We start from the raw sequence: 17,710 nt of genomic DNA, 5'->3' as shown, positions 1-17,710 counted from the left end.
TTTAACACTGTAAAGTTTCACTTTGCTGCGTTGTGAATGTACTGAAAAACTCCACACCGTAAAATGTCAGAATCAAACATACAACATCCCTTTGGCATAAATAACTGCATTTAATGGTCAGTTCTTACAATGGCACAACTAACCAGAAGAACAAAATATGTGGTATACTTTGGCTTGGTAGTAACTTTGACAGAGGCCATCTTTGAAACAAAATCCTACATGATATTACATTCAACAAGCAGTGATCCCATCGGTTCATTTAAATCCGCTCATTTCATACACTCACTAAGACAAAAACAACTGATTACTTTTATGTTAGCCAGAGTTGCATTCAGCAGTAGTGTAAAAAGCCAATTCATTTTTTAAGGTGACATTTCTCCCAAAATCAGTGATTATAATGTTTTCCTCAATGGTTAGAGGTGAACAATGTATTTTTATTCACTGAACACATGGGTAACCCTGCCAGTGAAAAGCTTTAGAGACTAAACACTTGTTAATCCCAACAACAAACTGACCAGGCTGATGATGATGATGGTGGTGGTGTTTATCTATGATAAAGTCTCAAGATCCATCATGGATGCAGCTTTTCTCCGTTGTGATATCACACTCAGCTGAAACAGAAAAAGCAGTTTAGAGGGATTCTGTGCACCCTCAATCCAGCAGCTCTAGAGTACGACAGTCTGGTTCCGCAAGTAAAAATCCCATTCAGTTTCTATATTAAGGGAACTGATTTTAAAGACTGTTCAACAGCAGTATTCCTGGTGGAAAACTATGCAAAAAAATAAAATAAAAAAATCTTCTCCAATCAGAGAATTGTGAATCAAAAACGACTTCCAGAACCAAGGCTGCTGACAAAGTGAGCATGTGATTTTAAATATCCAGTATGGAGTGTATACCTGTTGTGATGCACTGGCTGCAAGTTGCTCTGCCTGAGTAAGACGTCTCTGTAGACGCGTGTTCTTCTCCTGCTGCTCTGAAACCTGCCTCTCATACTAGGGGTAAAAATGACGTCACATCACTCACTGAAAATCCCACAGAAATTCAATCACTGACAGCACACAACATCTTCCTGAGTACCAACAAAAGCATGTACACACCTCCAGTATCTTCTGATGATCAGCTTCCATCCGAATCACCAGTTCCTGAGCCCGCTGTTTCTGTCTGTTCAGCTCTGACCTGCAACGATCATAGTCTTTTTAATTAAACCTTCCTGATGCTGCGATCCAGACTTGACCTGCTTTATTCAATGAATTCGCATTATATTTAATCAGTAAGCTTGTTATATGGTAGTGATTTCTCAATATGACAGTAATAGGATTTAATGAGCAGAGCATGAGCATTAAAGGTGTTTTACACACTGAAGTTTAATACCTAGTGGTCTGTCCAGATCACTAACCCTGAACATGAGTAACAGTAATGGTGTGTCTTTGCCTTAGCAAACAACACTTCTGCAGGATCCGTGTGTGTCAATAGTGTTTAAGCGTTCACCTAAGGCTGCTGAGTTTCTGCTGGAAAGCCTGTGTGAGGTTCTTGGCCTCGTCTTTGTAGCGACTGATGGTTTTCTGTTGAGCGAGCAGCAGTCTGGTCAAACCAGCGCTGGAGTTTTTACTGCTCTCCTCCATCTCTCTCAGCCTGGACTCCAAACCCTGCTCTTTCACACACAGCTCCTGCTGCATGGAAGACACCTACATGTGCAAACAAACATCAGTTAGATGATATTCTTCTATTTTATTGCTTCTGTTTTTCCATTAATTTATGTTACTCAAGGTTTTATGCACTGAAACTTGTGTTCGTCTGAAAGAAGAAAGTCATATACACCTACAGTAGGATGGCTTGAGGGAATTTTCATTTTTGCATGAAATATCTCTTTAGGGGCAAATGACTATGGCTTTGTATGACTTTATATGAGAATGTAATTATTTGTAACCTGTTGTTTGGCACGTCTCTGAGCGAGTGCACACTCTTTGCGCAGTGCTTCCATGTCTCTGTGCAGTTGCTGGTTCTCCTGCTGCAGCAGGAGTCTCTCCTCACTGACAGCTGTGCTTTCCTCTCTCGCACTCGTCAGCGTGGACTGCAGCCTCCGCACCTCCTCCTGACAGCGTGACAGCTCCTCTGAATACCTACACAAGCACCAGGGGAGGCAGTACTGTATTATAGATGCACCCTTGTATTTGCTCTCTGTCTAGTTTATGAGTGTGTGTGTTCTCACTCCATCTCCATCTTATTCATCTTGTTTTTTGTGCTGTTGAGTATGAGTTGTGTTTCGTCTTTCAGTCGTTCAGCATTTAAACATCTCTGATGTAGAGCTTCCATCTTTCTCATCTCAGGCTCTCCAACTTGGCCCTCTTTATAGACCTACACAAACACAAATTTTGTAAAAAATGTTTTAAAAAGACATTTGTTATGCTTACCAAGGCTGCATTGTTTTAACAAAAAACAAACAAACAAAAAAAACAAACAACAACAACAACAAAAAAAAAACACCTGGTAATATTGTGAACTTTTTTCACAATTTAAAAAAAAAAAACTTTTCTAGTTTAATTTATTTCTGTAAAGGGGGCCATTACTCCAGTCTTTAGCGTCACATGATCCTTCAGAAATTATTATAATATGTGGTGATATATAATATACAGTATAGAAAATAATCACCCCCTTTAATATAATATACAGTATAGGAAAGAATCACCCCCGTTTAAAATAATCACATTCTGTTGCTTTGCAGCCTGAAATAAAGACAGACACAGTTTTTGTTTTAACCAGCTGTAACACCAGCATGTCAGAAAAAAACAGAAAAATAAAAAAAATCAGAATCACTGAGTTGGAAAAAGGATCACCCCCCCTCCTAAAACTGACTTGTAAACTCAATCAGGTGTATCTAATCACCTTCTCAATGGCACACAAAGCCATTTGACTTTCAGCTGTAATCAGCTGTGGTCATTTTGATTAGCTCGGCATGAAAACAACTTTCCTGGAACATTTCACTTCTTGGTACTGCAACTGAAGAAAACAATCAACTATGGGTGGCAAGACACTGTCAAAAGATCTGCGGGATAAAGTTATAGACATGTATAAGTCAGGAGAACTATCCAAAAAATGTCAAAACGCCTAGAAGCACAAGTGAAGTCTGTTATTAAAAAAGTAGAAGGTATTTGGTACAACACAGACCCTCCCTGGATCAGGACATCACTCCAAACTGGATGAAAGAGCCTGGAGGAAACTGGTGAGAGGCGACCAAGAGGCCTACAGCAACTCTGAAGCAGTTGCAGGAATTTATGATAAAGAGTGGTTATTGTGTGCATGTGACGATAATATCACAAATTCTCCATAAATGTAGCTTGAATGGGAGGGTTGCAAGAAAAAAGCCACTCCTCAAGAAAGGCTATGTGCAGTCACAACTGTGCGTTGCCAAAGCACATCTTGAAGATTCTGAGGCAGAGGAGACTAAAACTGAATTATTTGGCCTCAACATCAAACGATATGTCTGGCAGAAATCCAATACAGCTTTTTGCACTTTGTCAAATCATGCCTGGTAACACTCCTTAACTGTGATATCACAGCAACGTACAGTCTTGGTGCACTTAATTATGTGTGGGTTAAAAAATGCATTTATTTGCACCTTTTTCAGCTCCTCTTCCACAGCTTTTCTCTCCCGATGGGCTCTTTCAATCTGTCTCTCTTTATCAGCACATTCCTACACACACAACCATAAGAGATATGTTGATATGCAACGGTGACGGTTGTAGCTTTACACATCTGTACATATGCTGATGAAAGTGTCACCAGTTGCAAGGCAGAGAGCTCCTCAGCCATTCGATGAATCTGAACGTTACACTGCTTACGGACACTCTCAACCTATAAAAGGAGGAAAAAGAAAACATTCAGAATGAGATGCAAATAATGTATGCACACTGTGATCATAGATTAGATGAATATCCAAACGCTAAAATTAGAAACTAGAACGATGCTGATTTGACTGTGCCATAACCATGCTGTGCCAGTGCTAAAAGTCATGCTATTTTTGGCTGTAGAGCTTTACAGCATTCACAGAAGTATATATGCTTTTAATCTTTAACGCGGTGCCATTGCATGGAAAAAAATTCAGATTTATTGTCAGAATTTCAAGTCAAATCATAGACTTGTCAAACAGACAGACACCGGTGTAAAACAAGGAAACTTTAGCAGTGCTTTTACAGGATGGGGTATTTGATGGAATGTTTGAGTTTCTACTGAGTCGCTGAACATGAGTTTCTTCAACAGTTAATCTAAACTCAAGATTTTGACACCAATGTTAGTTTTAAACTGTCAAGCCCATTGTGTTGTGTTATGAAATTTTAATATTTAAAATCTCTGGGGTGCTACAAATAATTTTATGTCAAAGGGATTCGGCTGACAAAAAAGTTTGGGAGTATCTGCTTTAAAAAGTTTATATATTGATCCCTCAAGACTTTGTTTTTATTTGTGTCAAATTTAATGTTGTCTACCCTGACTAAGGACCATCATGCCTAAAATTCTGTCTAGGTAGTCTCACTAGAGTTGGAACAGAGCCTAATTTAATCGTGTCTGAGAGTAGACCTGATGCCTCAAGCTTATTCTTTTGCTAAGTTAAAGAACATTGGCAGCGCTCACCTCTTTCCTGGTGAGCATGGCAGCATCCTGGATCAGCTGCTTCACTGCATCTTTCATCTTCTCCAGCTCTTCTGCTCTCTGTTTCTCCCTCAGCTGAGCCTAGAGTAACATACACACACCAAAATTATTTTAGATTATGTGTAGTCAGGTACGTATAGAAGAGCACCTGCAGTGTGTTTATTTGGAGTGTGACCTGTTCTCTCTGAAGCGAGGCCTCCTCAGCCAGCTGGATGGAGCTGCGGAGGCGACTGAGGGCTTCAAATTTCTCCTCTTCCAGAGAGGCGCAGCGACCCTGCAGTTCTCCCACTTGCCGTTCCCACTCCGTCTGCTTCCTGCGCACTGACTCAGAGTCCTGCATTGCAGCTTTGAGTCTGAAAAAAGACATAAAATAACATTCATATTTTCAACAAGATTTAAAAAGGAAATAATCTATAAATACTACCCTGTGAGAGAAACAAATTACACTGTTATATATTTGTATTTGCAAATCTAAATGCAGTAAAATGTGAAAAATATTATCATTGTTCTACACTCCCTTTCGAAATCTATTTTTTATCAATAATTCTAATTTAATTGTCATATACAAAATTCATTCAGATTTTCAGTTTCTCAAACAGTAATAAAATGTATGTATCAGAATAGTTTAGAAAATATTTTCATGTCCATTAGACGCATTGCGCTTGGCTTGAACAGGCCTTAAAGCAACACATTTATGCTCATCAAGGCTGCATTTATTTAATCAACAAATGTTGTGCAGCTAAATTCAAAATAGTTTTCTTTTTTAACATTTTAAAATGATCATTATTATTATAATTAATGTAAACAGTCATGCTCATTATTGTGAAAACAACAAATTTTATTTACAATTCTTTAAAGAATAAAATGTTTAAAATAACAAGATAAATCTAATTATAAATGTCTTCACCGATTGTCAATTATTTTCATTCAACCTTGCTGAACGTCAAGTATTAAAATTAAACAAAAAAAAAAAAAAACACCAAAAATCATTCAGACTCAAAATATTTTACACAGTAGTGTATCATGGATACATCTATCTACTAGCACAGTTTCTGCATCAAAACACTAACTATCACAATGAAATCATAAACTTCACCTGGCCTCTAGCTGCTTCAGTGCTGCTTGTAGCTGTTGTAGTCTCTGATCAGATGCTTCTTCTCTACCCTGAGCTTCTGCTGCATCCTCTTCCTGCACCATTACACAGAGAACATTTACATGAGGACAATAATAGCAACATTAACAGTGTCTGCAAGCCGTCTGTCTCTCACCCTCCTCTGCATCTGATCCTGGACATTCTGCAGGAGTCTGGTCATCTCCTCCACTTTAGTCGCAGAAGATCTCTGCTCGAGCTTTGCTTGCCTGAAACATCACACACAAATAAACATGATCTTTCAGTACTTTCTAAACCGATGGGGGAATGGGATCAAAAATGCATCACATACCACCGAATCTTTCTGATTTTAAAAGATTGTATTTCAAGAACAGTGAGAAAAACTATTTTCATTCTTCTGACGTAAATATTGACTGCACTAAAGTTGTGTTAGAATCTTGAGAAACACACTGAGCTGACTGAACAGCCAAACAGAACTCGAGTCAAGGTTAAGTCATAAAGAGTTGGCCATCTGGAACGCTACCTGAGTTGGCTGCGTAACTCCTCCAGCTCACTGCTCTGTTCCGCCACTGTTTTCAGGAACTGCTGATTGGTCTGAGTGTGACAGGACAGACATGAACGCCGGCCGGGCATAACGCCAAAAAAAACACTCCAAAGAAATTCACAAGGACGAAGAAGAGGACAGTTTGGAGGTCAAGATGGGATAGGTGTGAAAAAAAGTGAGTGTGTGAGAGCTACACTGCTCATTAAATATTCAGGAATAGAGTAGTATTTCTCTCCACAACACACACACACACATACACATAAAAGGCTAAACAAGAAACACTCACTCAAACAGGTGGTGTTCGGACTAGCGTGAAAAGAAAAGTGTGTGACTAAAACAGTACAAGGATTAGGTCTTTAAAACCATTGCATAACAACTCAATGTACATGGCACTGGTATCACTAATAAAAACCTTTCATAAATATATATATAAGATATTTCCCAACACAATGTTTTTGGGTAAAACACACTTTTCAGTGTGGCTTAATTTTATTCTGATTGGATCGTGAAAAGTGGCCGATGACATATATAAGGGATAATGTACTATAATGTATAAAGAGGGTTTATTTACTAAATAAACACATATATAGACATTAAATATTGTAATGATATAATTATGTGCAAAAAAAAAAAAAAAGTCAATTACTTTAAAGGTGGAGAAAGTTATTACATTTTGTGAAAAATCATGGTTATTAATCAATTTTAAAATAATTTGAATAAAACTGATTACAATAAAAAAAACAAAAAAAACAATGACCCATTAACAAAAAACTGGAAAATAGTAGATTTAGATTTGAACCAGTATTGTTTACATTGAAAGAGACAGTCTTACTGATTCCAGCTTCTGATTGGTCATCTGGAGCTTCTGGGTGTGTTGCTGAATCTGTGCCAGCTGATTCTAAAACAGCACAGTAATTGTCAGTAAGAGCACAGACAAAGCATTTCAATATTTAATTAATGTGTATTATAATAAGCTTCAAGCCACAATTAAGCCAATACTTTACAGCCAACAGCTAATATTGAATTTATATATTCAAATAATTTAGCCTGGCATGCCTTCTGGTGTATGAATAATTGTTGGCAAGTGCTGCAGGTCTGTTTGTTCTGTTAACGGTGCCTGTATGTAGTTAAACACTGCCCTCAAGTGTTCAATTATCATATTACACATTCAAATGAGAAAATTAAAGGGGATCCTGAACTGTTTTCAGAAACCAAAAATGGATATAGACACCTAATATGTGCTAAATCTGTCGAGTTTAAAAAGAAACCTATGACCTCCTACATGCATAATAAATAGACTGAAACTGAACATGTGAAAGAGTTCGTATGTACACTGTAACCTGCATGTGCTGCTGTTCAACAGCTTGTATTTGTCCATCACTCATGGAGCTCTGGTACTGGGTCTGAATTCGATCCAACTCCTGCGAAGCTGTCTGCCACATCTGAAGAGCGCGTTCTTTCTCCTGGAGACACACACACCGAATAAATCGAAGATAAACATACTATGATTGTGGCCTTTCATGAATGTTTATCTAATCCTCTCTCTGAATACCACTGCTATCTGAGACACAATGTTAGAGTACGGAAGCAATGTTAATTGAACATAAAAATTAATCGCACAGAAAACATATAAAAGAATAGCAATATAAATCTCAATGAACATGATTTAATTACAGTAACTGAAGGAACTTATATTTTAGTGTAAATAAATTACAGTAACTGAAGGAACTTATATTTTAGTGTAAATACACTGAATGCAATATAATTTTTATAACTGTAGCAATTATAGTTTTCAAATGTTTTGGCTATGACTCAGTATGCTTTTAAAGGACATTTTTGATCCAAACGGACTTCTTTTTATAAAAAACATTTTAAAATGTCAAATGTCTGTGAATATTCCCGAGTATTCATACAAATAAATTGATGAATTCAAACTGATTCATTAAAACAGACAGTTTGCAAAAACGGATTTGCATGAATGAATCATATTCCCAGATCTATCAGCCATTTTGCTAATGAGTTTTAAACCAGAGATGCTATTAAAATATTTTAGTCTTAATGCTCTCGTTATTTTCCGCAAGACAAGCGATGGAAAACTAGCACACAGTTTTGCAACAATCACAATATTGCTTATTTTGAATTGGCAACATCATTTTGAATATTTTAAACATCCAATATATTGTAATATATAACCGATAATATAATTACAATATAATACAGCTATGCAGTTACTTTTTTCCTTTTAACTTTGGTTCTTTTCTATATTACCATCTCTATGAAGAGGAGGAGGAGGCAGAGAAATGTCTCTGGATGTTTCATTTACAGCAAATTACTTCATTCTAAGTTAATTAGGAAATTAGAAATGTGAATATGAATTGGAAAGTCCAAAAACTCAAAAAAAAAAAAAAAAAAAAAAAAAAAAAAAATCACTTGAGACTTGACTTGAACTGATGTGCTCTCTAGAGAGGTTTAGATGTGATTTGCAACATAAAATTCTGGTGAACTGCTCCCTGAAGGAGGGCAATCTCGGGCTGAAAGTGGAACGCTTGATGAGTGACACACTAATATCTCATTACTCCGTGATGTCAAGTGTTTATATGTAATCCTCAGGAGCACCTGGAGCGTACTCCATGCTGATTAAAACCCATTCCTTCCGCACGACACGACCTGCGCCATCTCATCACCTATTAGCAGAAGAACGAAGCTTTAAAGCGGAAAAAACCCTGGATCACCCCTCCACCCCTCGCACATGCCAGAGGAGAGTCAGAATACAGGGCCAGGAAAGTGCCTGGGGGTTTGTGGTGGCACAGACTGACTCATGGGAATTTACAGGTGGTATGGAACAGTTCTGGATATTCACCTCCATGGCACACTTGACCTGCTCCTCTAGATTACTAATGGTGACTGCATCCACTGTCACATCTTCTCCTGTTACAGAGGACAGAGACTGCAACTGCTTTTCAATGGACATTTTCTGCTCTGCATGAAGCCTGTGAATAAAAATTAATATACACAGTTAATGCAAAAGTTCAACCTTCGTAAACCTTTGGGAATTATCTGTGGACATGCTTTAATTTGTTCTGAAATATTAACTGACTTTAATGCCTTTAAGATCCTAGTAATAAATTGGCAGGAGTACATATAAATCAACATCAACAGTAGATACTATTAAAGGCAAAAGTAAAAGCAAATTTTTTTCTTCTTCTATAATTGCAATATTTCTATAATATATTATAATATAAATATATACAATTGTTATATTTTATTCTTATTTTATTTTTAAAAAATGCATATTTTCACATTTTATAATTTTTTATAGATTTGTAAAGATTTTTTAAATATGAAAATCAGATTTTATCACATACATATATATATGAAGCTGTGATGTAGTTAATCTGGTTTATTTCTTTTCGGCTAATAGATGTTCTGAATGGCCGGAAACTTAATTTATTAACCAAACTGTTTGGTGAGTGAAAAAGTTAATTTCAAAACCTGTGTGTGTGTACACACACACACATAGAGAGAGAGAGAGAGAGGAGAGAACATACATAGCGAGAGGAAGATGACGATACATAGAGATACAGAGAGAGAGGAGAGACAGAGAGACAGAGACAGAGATTATATATAGAGAGAGAAGGAGAGAGAGAGAGAGAGAGAGAGAGAGATTTTGCTTTTTTTAATTATAGAATACTGACAATTAGATTACGGTGGGGGTGCAAAAGTTTTTCTAGATTGGAGTGTCAAAAACAAAACAAAACTGAAAATCCCTGAATTAAATAAAAATCCACAAACTTCCTTCCAAAAAAAAAGTCGATTTACGTAAAGGGTCAGCCGTGATTAATAAAACCACCACATCTTGCGCTGCAGAAGCTGTTAGCACTGACTAACTCTGATAATAAATTAGTGACTGGATGGAGAAATCAGCAGGAGATCCATTCGAAAGCTCTTACCGCTCGTTTTCCTTAACCACCTGCTCCAGGCTTACTTTGACATCTGTCATCTGCGTCTGAGTGTTTGACAGAGAGAAACAAGCATGAGACTGAGTGGTGGGAGGAGCATGATTGAGAGAGATTGAGAAATAGTGTACTCTTGAATGGCAAACTTATTATAGGACTTCATTTGGAATTAAACTGCAATTTAAAGCTGACAGCATGAAATCAGCCCCATCAAGCCCGGAGAGTAGTAAAACCTCACTGTAATGAGAGCATTTATGTGGTGTAAGTGTCTGTGTAGGGTAGTATAGTGAAAGCCTTAATGCACTGTGTACCTGATAGAAACTGAGCTGCATCTCCATTTGTTGTATGTGTCTGTCATATTCTTCAATTAGAGGAGCCATTAGACTAAAAACACACACAGAGTTCAGAAAACATCATAATACATTTAAGATTACAGTCTATTAACATTTAGAGTCCTATAATAATAAAAAAACTTAAATTACAATAAATAACTTAATAAAAATAAAAAACTTTTTAAATAATTTAAAATAAAGTATATTTTATAGGAATCTAGGTCATAAGTATTTATATATTGGCCATATATATATATATATATATATTTGAGATTTATCAAAATTTATCATATTATATATATATATATGAACTGGATGTATGGTTAATATATATATATATATATCAAATTTGAGATTTATCAAAATTTATCATATCAAATGAGATTATTTACAGCAGCATGGTGTTCATGAAAAGGCCTGATTTTTTTTATTCTAATTATGAACTGGATGTATGGTTAAAATATTAGTGAATTTGCTTGAGCTAGAGGTTGTAGTAGTAGGTTTGTAATTGGCTGTAGAGACTCACCCTCCGTCTGAGAGCCAGGGAGCTGCAGATTCCATGACCAGATCACCTGTCTTAAAAAAAAAAAACAATAATAATAACAATTATTAATTAATTTTTATTATACACACAATATCCCAAGTGCTTTGAGCCTTTATTCAGGAATTCTGCAGGCTTTATGAAGTTAAAATTTTAACACAAAGTAAAGAAAATCTACACACTTTGATTTAAAGATGTTTAGATATTTTTTGTAATGAGATTTTTAAACTGCATGCAACATTTAATACTAAATTAATAATAAAATCTGCTTCAATTTAAAACCTTTTTAGGGCTTAATTTGCTGAAGGGTGAATTAGGAATTAAGAAATCCTGTTTAACTTAGGAATTGTTCTGTTTATGTATTTATTATTAATTCAATTTATTGATTAAAATACAAAAAGCAAGACGAAGCAAGATGAAACCAGACTAGTGGAGAAAACATGAGATGAGACAAAAAAAAAAGAAGAGGGGAGAAGAGAAGAGAAAAGACAAAATTAAATAAAATGAGAAGCATAGAGAAGATTCAAAAGAAGTTGAAAAATGGAGAAGACACATGGAGAATAGGGCTGCACGATTAATCGCATGCATTTGTCATGCGTGTCTCATCAGTAAAGCCGGTTCCGTGATTAAAGTCTGTCACCTGTTTTCAAAACGGGAGCGGCAGTTAATACACAGAGCCTTAGTTCACTGACAAGCTACGCAATATTAGGTTCATAATTGAGATTAATCGCATTCGATTATGAACCACGATATTGCGTAGCTTGTCAGTTAACTACGGCTCTGTGTATGAACTCCCGGTGCATTTGAAAACAGGTTTGAAAAATGGAGAAGACACATGGAGAATGGAGAAGAAAATAAATGAGTAGCAGAGAGTCAAGATGAAACCATATAAGAAAAGTATGGAGAATGGAGAAGAAAATAAATGAGTAGCAGAGAGTCAAGATGAAACCATATAAGAAAAGTGGAGAAGAGACAAGGTGAGACAAGGCTAGATGAGACTAAATGAGAAAAGCAGCAAAGAAAAGGGTCAAGACGTGATGAAACAAGACAGGAGGAGAAAAGACGAGGTCAGACAAGAAGAGCAGAGTAGAAACAAGAAGAGAAGACACAAGGAAAGGCAAGACAAAGAGAGAAGAGTCAAGACAAAACAATAGAGTTAAAGTGTACAAATAAACCAAAGAAGAGACAGGATAGAAAAGAAGAGCAGAATCAGGATGATCCAAGAATAGAGGCAAAGAGAAAAAACAAGAAGAGTTGAGAAAAGCAAAGATGAGAATAGTAGATGCAAGGTGAGATCGAGAGAAGAGACAAGATAGAGATGCAAAGCAAAAAGACAAGTTTAAAAGAAACTAGAAGCAAAGACAATTCAGAGAACAATTTAATGTGAAAGCGGCTGAACAGTTTTGAATCAGACCCATTTTTCTTGTCCTTATACCTTCCTATCCTATTCCTATACCTATCTAAATTAAGAAACAGAAAATCACTCAGGAGACAGAGAGAGACTGCATGAGCTCTCATACTCTCATGCAATAACAGTGAATGATGACTAAAGCTGTTAGTTCTCACATTCTACCTAATATCTCCTTTTGCATTACAGAGAGAAGAAAATAGTCATACAGATTTGGAACAACATGAGGGTGAGAATGATAATAGAATTTGTATTTATTGAGCTATTGAACTTTCTTTTACACTTAAAGCATTCATTATGCACCATAGGAGCTTATGTAAATATCTAGAGATGACCATCTACATCAGGGGTGTCAAACTCAGTTCCTGGAGCGCCAGAGCCCTGCTGAGTCCAACACACATAACATGTAGTTTTCAAATAAGCCTGAAGGACCTGATTAGATGTATCAGGGTTGTTTAATTAGTGTTGAAGCTAAACTATGCAGGGTTCTGGCCCTCCAGGAACTGAGTTGACACCCCTGTTCTACATAATTGAACAGATAAAACTGCCATCTAATCATATAACTAACCTGTGACACTGAGGAGGGAGGAGGAAATTCATCCTGATATCGACCCAGGACAGAGTTTAGACGATTCACTGATAAAACACAAAACAAAGTTCAAGTGCTGATGAATATGCGTGATTGTAAAACGCATGCATCTGCACACCATTATTTCTGTGATCTAGCCTGTGTTTCACCTTGATCTTGAAGAAACTCGACTTCTGTTGTCATTTTTGCATCTGCAACAGCAATAAACTTTGTTCGGTCAAACGTAACTGCAAACCATATGCGTTTGCAAAACTGTATCATCAACATAACTATAATAACATTTTGTATGTGGGTCGGCAGGCAGGTTGTACGCAACGGGGAACAATTAGCCTTACTGAAGCAGTCAGTTTAGACACAGCCAGCACAAATGATCCCTGGAGACTGTGTTTGTGTAGGAATATTGGTTTACCATTGAATTAACTGACTCTCTGTAGAACCATATCATTTATCATGTTGGTCTAAAAGCGTAAACGTAAATTATTAAACTAGATTATTACGAAATTATATATTCTTCAATACGTTAAATGAAAAAGAAACAAACTTGGTCTGTAATCTCAGCAACAGCATTAAGCGTCATTGGTATCCAGGTGGAGATTTGGCTAACTAGCAGGCTAACGGCTAAACAGATTTCAACATTCATTTGAAACGAGCTGAACACTCGGTCACATAAACTTAAAAACTACAAATGCTTATTTTTTCCATCGCGTAATATGAAATATCACGAAGTAGCAGAAACACGTAAATAAATGTAAAGTTAAAATAAGGTACCTCTAAATCCTTCCGCCTTGTAGTTTAAAGAGCCTCCCAGCCAATCAGATTCATCTTCACGGACGCGTTGCAACTTATTCAAATGTTCCCGGGAAACTTCGACCCGCAAGTGTTCCGTGCGTTTCATGGAGTTCTTATTTTTCATGGTTCTTGAAAAGAGGAACTATTAAAAACGAGGACCCTCGATGTGATCGAATAGGGTAAGACTTTAGTTTACTTAAATATTTAGTTCTCTTTCTTTTTTTAAATTTATTTAATACTATGTATTGTTGGACGCTTAGTTGATATATGCCAGAAATCAGGAAGTGTTATTTACACGACATCAGGGTTTGGGGTTTATGATATCAGATGTATTGCTTATCAATGACTGTTGAACTTTATTTCATGTCAGACAGTCCTGTGTCCTGAGCTGTTTGAACTGTGGATATATATTGATAGGCTACTTAAATAAGAAGTATAAAACTGTTGAGAACTTTTTATTTATTTATTTTATTTTATTAAACTCAGCTAGATAGTCATTTATTATTATTTCAGGCCTTGATAGAAGAAAATAAGATTTTACCATGCTTAACAGTGTCTGCGTCGGTTGTATCCTTCTGACTGTCATGGAGTTCCATATCAAACATACCTGGGACAGCTTACCTGTGGATCATGAGCCGGTAAAGATTCACTTCTCACCTGGCGGCGGCGAGGATGGTTTGTTAATGCAAGTGACTGCTCCTTTCTTTAATCACCCCCCTGCACCAGCCGGACCACCTGGAGAACCGTTTCCTGGTCTCTGGGACTATGAGGGTATGTTCATCTGTACTATAATTGTGGTCAAATTTGTAAATTTTGGTTTATAGATTTAGTTGTGATTATATAACAAATTAGTGCAATCATCTTATCTTGTTGCATATGCACATGCAGTCTTGATCCTTGGACTATTCAGATAATTATCAGATAAGTAAAATCTATTAGAGGAAAAAGTTCATGAAACACTAAGATAAATGTTTACCTTCCACTGTTTTTCTGCAGATTTCCAACTGACAGTTTTTACAGTTTGTGCTCTTTGACAAATTTTTCAGTGGTAGAGTCATTTTTCCTGAACAACAACACTGAGCAGTATCTGGAGGTGGAAGTCTGCCCGTAAGTTAAGCCTACAGTGTTTTTCAGACAGCAGGAAGATTTGTCATTTTTTAATGTGTAAATGGATTAATATTTTGATATTACAGACATGGACAACACCTGATTCTGCTATTGAATGGAAAACATAATGCATTTATGGTAATAAAATACACATTGTACATCAATTTATTATTGTTTTCAGCTTTTAAAAAATATTTACACAAATGTTTTTGTGTTTTTATGTTTTTGTACAAAGTCTCTTATTCGCTTATTTCAATGCTACATTTATTTGATTAAAAATACAGTAATAGTGTGAAATATTATAACTATTATTTTAAAAATGACTTTTTATATTTGACTATTACTCCAGTCTTCGATGTCACATGATCCTTCAGAAATCATTCTAATATGCTGGTTTGGTTCTCAAGAAACATTTCTTATTATTATCAGTGTTGAAAACAGCTGTGCTTTAATTTTTTTTTTAAACTGTGATACATTTATAAATGCTTTTACTGTTGACACCTTTGATCAGTCTAAGATGTTCTTGCTGATTAAAAGTCTATAAACATTAAAACATTAAGGAATGCTTAATTCAACAAAATAGTACAGAAGGTAGAAAACGTAGAGTGATGTGAAATGTTCTTATGACATTCTTTGCTCGCTATTTTGTAATATTTCTTATGCTATTACCTGTTACAGCAACAGCTTCCTCTATTATTCAAAGCCAATATAGAGGATAACAAGTGGAAGGGAGAAGCACTTCTACCTTGGAGGTATTTCCCTCAGGGCATTAATAAGATGAATTCCTATGCCATCCATGGCTCTGGAGCAGGAAGGACCTATGAGGCGCTGTATCCTGTTCCTAGAGAAGACCTACAAGAAGGACAGGGACCAGACTTGTAAGTTTAGATATCGTAATATGATTTTGGTTTCCTTTTATTGGATCTTAACATCATCATATTAATATTTCTTGTCTCATCTGAACAGTCATCGACTTGAGTATTTTCAAGACTTCACACTGCAAAGCATCATGGGAGACGACTGGGTTCAGCCAGAATCTGACCTGTGGGATTTGGCAAGCAAATGACCAGCCGAAAATCACAAATGAAGTCAAAACTGTCTTATAACTAGCCTTTTTATGCAGTAATTACTTGCAGCTTGCTTCCATTGCTATGTTAGAGCACAAACTCCACTGCAGTCTAATCAAAGTTAATGATGTGGCTTGTTTCAATGTGGGTGTAATGACAATATAATGGCTTTTATTATCACAATTTAATAAATCTTTTATCAGAAATGCGGCACTAATCTCAGCAGTAAGTATATTCCATCCAGCACCAAATATCAATGAAATATGTAGTAAATGGGAATTTTTAATTTTAGACTGAAATAAAAATAACCATTTAATAACGGAGATGGTAAATGTGGAAATTAAACAAATTATAACATTTATAATTTTTTTTTCTTTTTTTTTTCTGTTTTTCAGCTTGGTAACAGATGTGCTAACATTGTAAAATTAGTTGCATGAAGATTCTTCAGAAATTCTCCTTACGTTTTCAATAGAAAATTTAGTAGATATAATTATTCAATAACATGTGCCTAAACCTACCTCAATATGATTCCTTAAATCCTTTTTTTTTCTTTGTTTAAGTCTGCAGCGATATTAAAATAGGTCTCGTGCAACCTTGAGTATCTGACAGTAGCTGAAGTAAAAAGGATTTCTGTGATATAAAAACTCTTCTATAAACAGCCGAGTTTTAACTCTCTCAACAAACCCATGCGTATAGGTGCTTGCAAAAACTACAAATTAGCTGCTAATAAGACGGAACACGGGTTTATAATTACAGCCGCTGTCCGTTAAATGAGTATTAACAGTGACTAATTACCGAGCCGCTGCTCTCGCGCTGCCGAACTCCTGACACGAGCGCTGACTGGAGCGCGCACTGCGGGCCTGAGCTGAATGCGTGCTCGGTATCTGAGAGCGAAGGTCACGGCTAATGAAAGAACTGAGGGCTTTATTAAAAAGATTTTGAAATTAGTTCCGTTTTATACAAAAACATTTCTGATACCATAACTTCTTGAAAAGGGCACACTTTAAAAGGTTCGTGTTACAGTGTTATTAGCAAACTCAGAGTTTATAGAAACAAACATCATGTAATCTGTTAATATGCAATTAATTTGCTGATAAATGTAAGTTTTGTTAGTTTATTTATTATGTTAATATATATATATATATATATATATATATATACATACATATACATTAAATATTTAAACTTATTATATTATATTAATTTATATTTATTTTAATGTTATATTATTTATACTATATTATCTTAATGTATTCATTAATGTATTAATTATTTGTATGTATTATAGCATGGAAAAAGATGTTACTCAAGTCCATCTGTAGGGAATGCAGAGAAGCAGGACACATCACTAATATATTTAATATAAATAAATGAAAACAGAACCCAATAGAAAGAATCACAGTCAGGCCCTTACTCAAATTACACACAGAGACTCTGAGTAATCGCATTGGTTCTCTCCACATATAATCTATTCACTGGGGGAAATAGCAGAGTACAAATTGCTTCTTGTTAGGAGCAGAGTGAAATCAATCAGATGGCCTTCCACTCATGTTTTTTAAATCGGGGAGAATTTATGCACTGACATTTTATAATTGATAGGAGGCCTGTTCAAAACTGAATGG

At 35.9% G+C, this 17,710-nt stretch overlaps 2 protein-coding genes across 5 annotated transcripts; one reads left to right on the top strand and one right to left on the bottom strand.

The window, feature by feature from the left end:
* Positions 1–430: 430 nt before the first annotated feature.
* Positions 431–14,053, bottom strand: LOC109090665 (sodium channel and clathrin linker 1-like). Of its 3 annotated transcripts, none has more exons than XM_042725191.1 (22): positions 13,894–14,053; positions 13,275–13,316; positions 13,105–13,172; positions 11,114–11,163; positions 10,567–10,639; positions 10,250–10,305; positions 9,160–9,289; positions 7,640–7,762; positions 7,132–7,197; positions 6,279–6,349; positions 5,913–6,003; positions 5,741–5,832; positions 4,820–4,997; positions 4,627–4,725; positions 3,781–3,852; positions 3,617–3,691; positions 2,210–2,355; positions 1,928–2,120; positions 1,489–1,685; positions 1,098–1,176; positions 897–992; positions 431–611 (listed from the first exon to the last, which is right to left on the bottom strand). In XM_042725191.1, exons 1-22 carry the CDS (start codon positions 14,036–14,038, stop codon positions 549–551), a joined length of 2,205 nt encoding a protein of 734 aa, XP_042581125.1. In that variant the 5' UTR covers positions 14,039–14,053; the 3' UTR covers positions 431–548. The 3 variants fall into 3 exon arrangements, with proteins under 3 accessions (XP_042581125.1, XP_042581159.1, XP_042581217.1); XM_042725225.1 differs by having other exon boundaries at positions 13,275–13,332; positions 13,894–13,940; XM_042725283.1 differs by lacking the exon at positions 13,894–14,053 and adding an exon at positions 13,461–13,644.
* On the top strand, positions 13,965–16,299 carry LOC109086113 (UPF0462 protein C4orf33 homolog). 2 transcript variants are annotated; one of them, XM_019100605.2, is made up of 6 exons: positions 13,965–14,093; positions 14,468–14,685; positions 14,961–15,021; positions 15,108–15,159; positions 15,700–15,899; positions 15,988–16,299. In XM_019100605.2, the coding sequence occupies exons 2-6, from the start codon at positions 14,499–14,501 to the stop codon at positions 16,085–16,087; spliced, it is 600 nt and encodes a 199-aa protein (XP_018956150.2). In that variant the 5' UTR covers positions 13,965–14,093; positions 14,468–14,498; the 3' UTR covers positions 16,088–16,299. The 2 variants fall into 2 exon arrangements, with proteins under 2 accessions (XP_018956150.2, XP_042581641.1); XM_042725707.1 differs by lacking the exon at positions 13,965–14,093 and having other exon boundaries at positions 14,163–14,685.
* Positions 16,300–17,710: the final 1,411 nt, after the last annotated feature.

Source organism: Cyprinus carpio, chromosome A1, assembly GCF_018340385.1.
Source record: "Cyprinus carpio isolate SPL01 chromosome A1, ASM1834038v1, whole genome shotgun sequence".
Classification (NCBI taxonomy): Eukaryota; Metazoa; Chordata; class Actinopteri; order Cypriniformes; family Cyprinidae; genus Cyprinus; species Cyprinus carpio.
This window is presented reverse-complemented; position numbering and strand designations above follow the sequence as displayed.

Bases quoted from the DNA above. Each gene is read 5' to 3' on its own strand.
- LOC109090665 (XM_042725191.1), bottom strand. From the start codon at position 14,038: ATGAAAAATAAGAACTCCATGAAACGCACGGAACACTTGCGGGTCGAA. The intron at 10,306-10,566 runs GTACACAGTGCA...TCAAACACTCAG, and splicing joins TGCAGCTCAGTTTCTATCAG to ACGCAGATGACAGATGTCAA. The intron at 4,726-4,819 runs GTCACACTCCAA...ATGTTACTCTAG, and splicing joins CCTCGCTTCAGAGAGAACAG to GCTCAGCTGAGGGAGAAACA.
- LOC109086113 (XM_042725707.1), top strand. From the start codon at position 14,457: ATGCTTAACAGTGTCTGCGTCGGTTGTATCCTTCTGACTGTCATGGAG. The intron at 14,686-14,960 runs GTATGTTCATCT...CAAATTTTTCAG, and splicing joins TGGTCTCTGGGACTATGAGG to TGGTAGAGTCATTTTTCCTG. The intron at 15,900-15,987 runs GTAAGTTTAGAT...TCATCTGAACAG, and splicing joins GAAGGACAGGGACCAGACTT to TCATCGACTTGAGTATTTTC.